This window comes from Chrysochloris asiatica, unplaced genomic scaffold (assembly GCF_000296735.1).
Source record: "Chrysochloris asiatica unplaced genomic scaffold, ChrAsi1.0 scaffold00016, whole genome shotgun sequence".
NCBI lineage: Eukaryota > Metazoa > Chordata > Mammalia > Afrosoricida > Chrysochloridae > Chrysochloris > Chrysochloris asiatica.
The window spans coordinates 13,548,438-13,554,396 of NW_006408534.1; the positions used below are offsets into that span (position 1 = coordinate 13,548,438).

Sequence of the window (5,959 nt, forward strand, 5' to 3'; positions counted from 1 at the left end):
CCTCAGCTTAAGTGGGGAAAAGCACTGGAATTTGAATAGTTGTCCAACCCTGAGCATGGCTGTTTAGACATGTTCACAAAAAGGGGCTGGGGGCTCTTCCCAAAGCAGGCAAGGCCTCCATCTGCCTCTGACCCAGGCTTCTTTCTGCTCAGGGAAGCTAGAGGCCAGGGCAGCAGGAGCAGGGCATACAAGCTGAGTTGGGTATGCTGCCAAAGACCAAGAAAGTAACAAAGGAAGCAGCATGGTGAACAAGAAAGAACTTGTCTACCTCCAGGTCTGCCTCTTCCCAGTAAAAAGGGGCTCACGGCCTTTGACCTGTCTATGCCATGGGGCTGCTGAAAGGATCAGATAAGACTTTGTCAGGAACTTGCCTCATCCAGAAGAGTACTGCTTAAGATATGCTTAAAACTGATGCAGCACTGGAAGCACTCACTAATCTACACCAAGAAATTTGGAAGACAGTCCCCTGGCTAATTGAGCATGAGAGACCCATATTTGTGTTCATTCCAAAGAAGAGTGACCCAATATAATGCAGAAATTATTGAAGAATATCATAACATCACATGCAAGTAAAATTTTGGGAAGATAATTAAAACAACAGTTGCAGCAGTATATGAACAGGGAGGTGCCAGAAATTCAAACCATATTAAGAACAGAACATAGAACAAGGGGTATTCCTCCTTGCTGATGTCAGATGGATCTTGGCTGAGAACAGAGAATGTCAGAAAGATGTTTACTTGGGCTTTATTGATTATGCAAAGCATTCCACTATGTGGATAATAACAAACAATGGATAATGTTGCAAAAACAAAACAAACAAACAAATAAAAAACACTTAATTGTGCTCATGTAAAACCTGTATATAGACCAAGAGGCAGTTGTTAGAAGAGAACAGGAGGATATTGCTTGGTTTAAAATCAGGAAAAGTGTGCATCAGGGTTGTCTTCTCCCACGATACAGAACTCTGAGAGGTTAGTTATTACTGTTTTACTAAATGCTCATGATTGCCACAAATATGACTAAGTGCAATGATCAATTTACTGGGTTTTCCTTGCCCCTTTAAGAGATATAAACTGTAAGAAAATTAAGTTGGTTATTTAGAAATAAAATCAAGGACTTCCATGATTTGTCTGGGGAAAAAAGGAAAAAGAAAAGCTATGCTTACTAACAAGTATTTTGTGAGTTCAAAATGGCAGCCACCAAGTAGAGGAGGTCTGACTCCAGGCCCCAAGCCTGTTGTCTAAAGAAGACTGATTAAACTTTCCTTTCTCCCACACACACAGGACAATCATTCTACTCCCGGATCCTGGAGAACTGTGAAGATGTGGCTGACTTTGATGAGGTAGGATATCCCCTGCAGCAGCCCAAGATTCCTCTTCCTCAGCTCTAAGCCCAGAAGAGAACTAGCACTCCTTCTGGTCCCTAAGGTTATGCGCTGATCCCCCAACTCTAGGAGACTGGCTTGCTGAGAATTCCTGTTCTCCTGGGAGGAGGTGGTGGTGGGAGGGTGTTGAGAAGCCTCTGCATAGGAATGGCTGACACATAGTGAAACTTAGAAACTGGTAGTACAGATCCATTACAACAGCCTGCTTCCCTGTCTGGGCCTGTCTGTCTTCTCCGGAAGAAAGGCCCATGATATGATAAGGCTGGAAATGAGCCACCAGCTGAGGACCCAACAGGGGCAGAGGAGGGGGTTTCCTCCCTGGGGTTTCTGGGGAACTTCTGGAAGACTTCCACCTGGACTTAAAACAATGCCAGTCTCACACAGACCGCACCCTTTCTACTCTCTGGGTCATTGGGATACCTGTTCCATTCTAGCTACCAGAGACACCCTGACAGGGAGACCCTGTAATATACACACACGTACTGTCTCCCTAGAAAGTTTTCATTTTATTTTTACTCAGAAGGTAGAGTAAATTGTATGCCTCAGTTTATGGTGCTTTGTCTCATTGGTTCCTATAAAACCTCACACTTATTTTTATTTATGGATTTATTTATTCTCTTTTATCCCCGTATTCTTTCTCTATCTCCATATACAACCATCCTAATGTGCTCAACATATAGCTTTTGGTTTCCTATGTGTTCCTGCAAAATCTGTATTGTTGTCTTGTGAACATTTAATTTTTGTTTCTGTAACTAGTGCTATGTTGTATATTTCATTCCCTGCTATTTTTCACTGGCCACTGTGTCTAAGTCTCATGTGTGTTGCTATGCTAATTTGTTGCTGCTTCTATGTGTTCATAGTATTCCGGGGGACCCATCAACACACATTAGAGTGACCAGCCTAGAGCTAAAGAGTTCCTATAAGGAATATCCTATAATGTCTGATGAGGCAAATTATCTCTCTTTTGTCTTCTTTTTTTTAAAGTTGAATGATTTGTGAGTCTTTATTCTTCATGCCTGCATGGTGCTGCAAGTTAATGTGCTGAACTGCAAGGTCAGCTTGAACAGTAAGGTTGGTAGTTCAAGCTTACCAAATGCTCCTAGGAAACCCTATACAAGGACACTATGAGTAGGAACTGATTCGATGACACGAAACAATATTCTTCATGCAAATTTTAAAGTTTATCAATTTTTTTAAAGACCAACTGAAATTTTTATTGCTATTACATTGAATTAAAAATTAATTTAGGGAGATATCAATTTCTTATATTAGACCATCTATTCAGATTATCTTCCAAATCCTTTACTAGAAGCTTAAAGTTTTATATATCGAAGTCTTGTGTATTTGTGATTATTTCCTAGATAAAATTTTGTTGTTCTTGTGGATGATAACTTATATTATTTATATTTTTTAGTTGGTTATTTCTGGCATACAGATATACTTTCATTTTGTAAGTCCATTTTTTATCTGGCAACATTGCCGTGCTCTCTTATTAGTTTTAATAGTTTCTTTATTAATTCTGTGCTTCGTATGTATGACTGTATTATCTACAAAAAGAAATGTTTATCTCTTCCTTTCCAATTCTGCTACTTTCCATCCTTCTCCTATATAGTGTATTGTTGTTGCTGTTATTAAGTGTCGTCAAGTCAGTTCCAAGTCATAGTGACCCTGTGTAGGGTTTGCGAGGAGCAGCTAGTGAGTTTGAACTGCTGACCTTGTGGTTTGCAGTCCAGTGCTGATTCTACAGCACCACACCAGGAGTCCCTATAGCGTATTACCCATGATATTAATTCTATGTTAAAAAGCAATGGTGATGAGGGCCTGATCTTTCTGTGTTCCTGATCTTAAAAGGAATAAATGCATCTATAGTTTTTCCCCTAAATGCTATGGCTGTAGTAGGATTCTACTAATCAACCTTGTCTTACTAGCTTACTAAGAATGTTTATTATTTTTTTAAAACAAATGTTGACCAAGCTAACTTTAATAAATATTTCTTGAGTGCTTATTATATATACAACACTCTGTTGGACAATTGTAACAGAAAACAGGAAGTTCTGGTGTGGTGCTGTGGGATAATGCACTGGACTGCAAAGTCAGTGTGAACCTCAAGGTCGGTGGTTCAAACTCACTAGCCGCTCCTCAGAAACCCTAAACAGGGTCGCAATGTGTCTACCTATGAGTTCCGACTTTGAGTCAGAACTGACTCAACAGCTCTTAACAACAATAGAAAACAAGAATTTTTTAGGTGTAGTCCTTGGCTTTATGGATCACTTACAGTCTAGTAAGAGAGACAAACATGTACAGAACTTCCTTAGATACAGGAAGAATGTGGCATTGGAGGATAAGCACTGGACTGCAAACCACAAGATCAGTGGTTCAAACTCACCAGCCTCTCCTCAAAAGGCCCATAATGGGTTGCTATGAATTGGAACTGAATCCACAGCACTTAATAACAACGAGTCAGAACCAACTCCATGGCACACAACAACATAAAACTTACACAGTAGAGAAAAGGATTCATTTCAACAAACTGGATTTGGGTAGTGGCTGGTGGCTGTGTGCCATGGAGTCAGTTCCGACTCATAGCAACCCTTTACAGGGTTTCCAAGGCTGTAAATCTTTACAGGAGCACAACGCCTTGTGGTTCGCAGCCCAATTCTGGTAGCACTATGCTACCAGAGCTCCTGGACTTGGGTAGAGATAGGTCTAATGATTCCTAAGACTGGAGATATTAGTGCTGGTTTGTGAAGAAGGGTAGGATCTCAGTCCTCAGAAATAGCAGGGCAGAGATCATCTTAGGAGAAGGGAAGTCCAGTGCAATTGGAAGGAAATGAGAAATACAATGTGCCTGAAGCAGAGAAGGAAAGAGGTGACTGGAAGGACAAGATGGGATCATGCCAAGTGGACTGCAACATGTCCTATTGTTTCAGTGACTGTATCAAAGAATCCAGAAATGGTCAAAAGCCAAAGTCTAATTTGTCAGAGAAGGATGTTATTAAAAATATTTTAATGCCTAAATGCCCTCAAGATGCATTCACCTGCAATTGGAGGTGGATATAAAATGTGTGACTCATTGCCTTCATAAACAACTGTCTCCTTTGCAATGAGACCAAAACGGAACAGTATCTAGTAGCTACCATTACTGGACATTTTGATCAAAGATTCTTTAGAAGAATTCTGATCCAAAGGGGAAAATATAGAACAGAATTTCTAATTCTCCTGAACTCCAAACTTTTGGAGCCATAAAGTCTAGATGAATCCTGAAACTATTGTCCTGAGATCATCTTTAAACCTTCCACCAAAAATATCCTCCAAAATCTTCTTAAAACTAGACAACAGTTTAGCTTAACTGGTAGAAACAAACAAAGTCTGGTTTGAACATTAGACTCTTTAAAAATTATTTATTGTTGTTGTTAAGTGCCATCAAGTCAGTTCTAATTCATAGCAACCTTGTATAGGGTTTCCAAGGAAAAGCTGGGTTTGAATCACCAACTTAGCTGTTAGTTGTTGTTGTTGTTAAGTGCCACCGAGTTGGTTCCAATTCACAGTGACCCTGTATAGGGTTTCTGAGGAATGGCTAGTAGATTAAACCACAGATCTTGAGGTTAGCAATCCAGTGCTTACTTTACAGCGCCACCCCAGGTCTCCCAAGATGGCCTTCCTCATACTTATATATCCCAATTGATATCTTAAGCAAATCAATAATTATCATTTTCCCCTAACATGACAAGTACTTTAATATTCTCTCTACTCAAGTCATCCCTGATGTTCTTATTGTCTAGATCAACATTCTAACTCTAAGGTCTGATGATTGTGCTTTCCTTTTATTAGTTATAGCTTTCTTTTTCTTTTTCAGACAGCAATAGTCTTCACCAAGATCTCTAATCATCATTTCTACCCATATTGAATTGAATTAACCCCCTGATTTGCTTCTCTTCTTATTTTAATATTTCTTCCAAAAGTGTTTTTATTTTGGGTCTTTGTATAACTAACTTTCTAAAGCTTTGTAAATCGTAAAAGTAGTTTCCCTATTCCTTCAAATCTGAATGAGAATTTTGCTGGATATAAAATTCTAGGTTCAAAATTCTTTTCATTCACAATTTCCAAATATTATTCCATAGTGCTGTTGAGAAGTCAGGGGGTCCTCTAATTCTTGTAGATGATTTCTTTCTCTGTTTGAGTCAGAGGGCTCCTAATTCTTTGTCTTTATATGCCTGAATTTTATTGTGATGAATTCAGTTTTCCTTATCTTTTTTGGTTTGCACTATTTTGTGATGTCTTTCAAATCTAAGACCTTTTCATCTTTCATTTCTTCTGTAAAATTCTACCTTCATTATTTTTTTTTCAAATATTCCTTCCATATAGTTTTTTGTTTTTTATTTCGGTTTTCATTAGTGATTTTTTTTAATATACATATATTTAAGGTTTTATTGTGGATTGAGTGAAAGTTTACAGGGCATGTCATCAGTTTTACATTCAATAAATCATATACCTTGTTTCATTACATTGATTATAATCCCCTCCATGTACCATCAGTTAACAGTATTTCTCTCTATCCACTTTAGCTTTTTTAAA

At 38.6% G+C, this 5,959-nt stretch overlaps 1 protein-coding gene across 4 annotated transcripts in view; it reads left to right on the forward strand.

The window, feature by feature from the left end:
- OTOF (otoferlin) overlaps window positions 1-5,959 on the forward strand; it is a 141,660-nt gene that overhangs the window by 32,500 nt on the left and 103,201 nt on the right. For all 4 annotated transcript variants that reach the window (XM_006835217.1, XM_006835216.1, XM_006835218.1 and 1 more), the window contains exon 2: window positions 1,284-1,342. In XM_006835217.1, coding sequence (XP_006835280.1) covers window positions 1,284-1,342 — 59 coding nt within the window. The remainder of the gene's footprint in view (window positions 1-1,283; window positions 1,343-5,959) is intronic.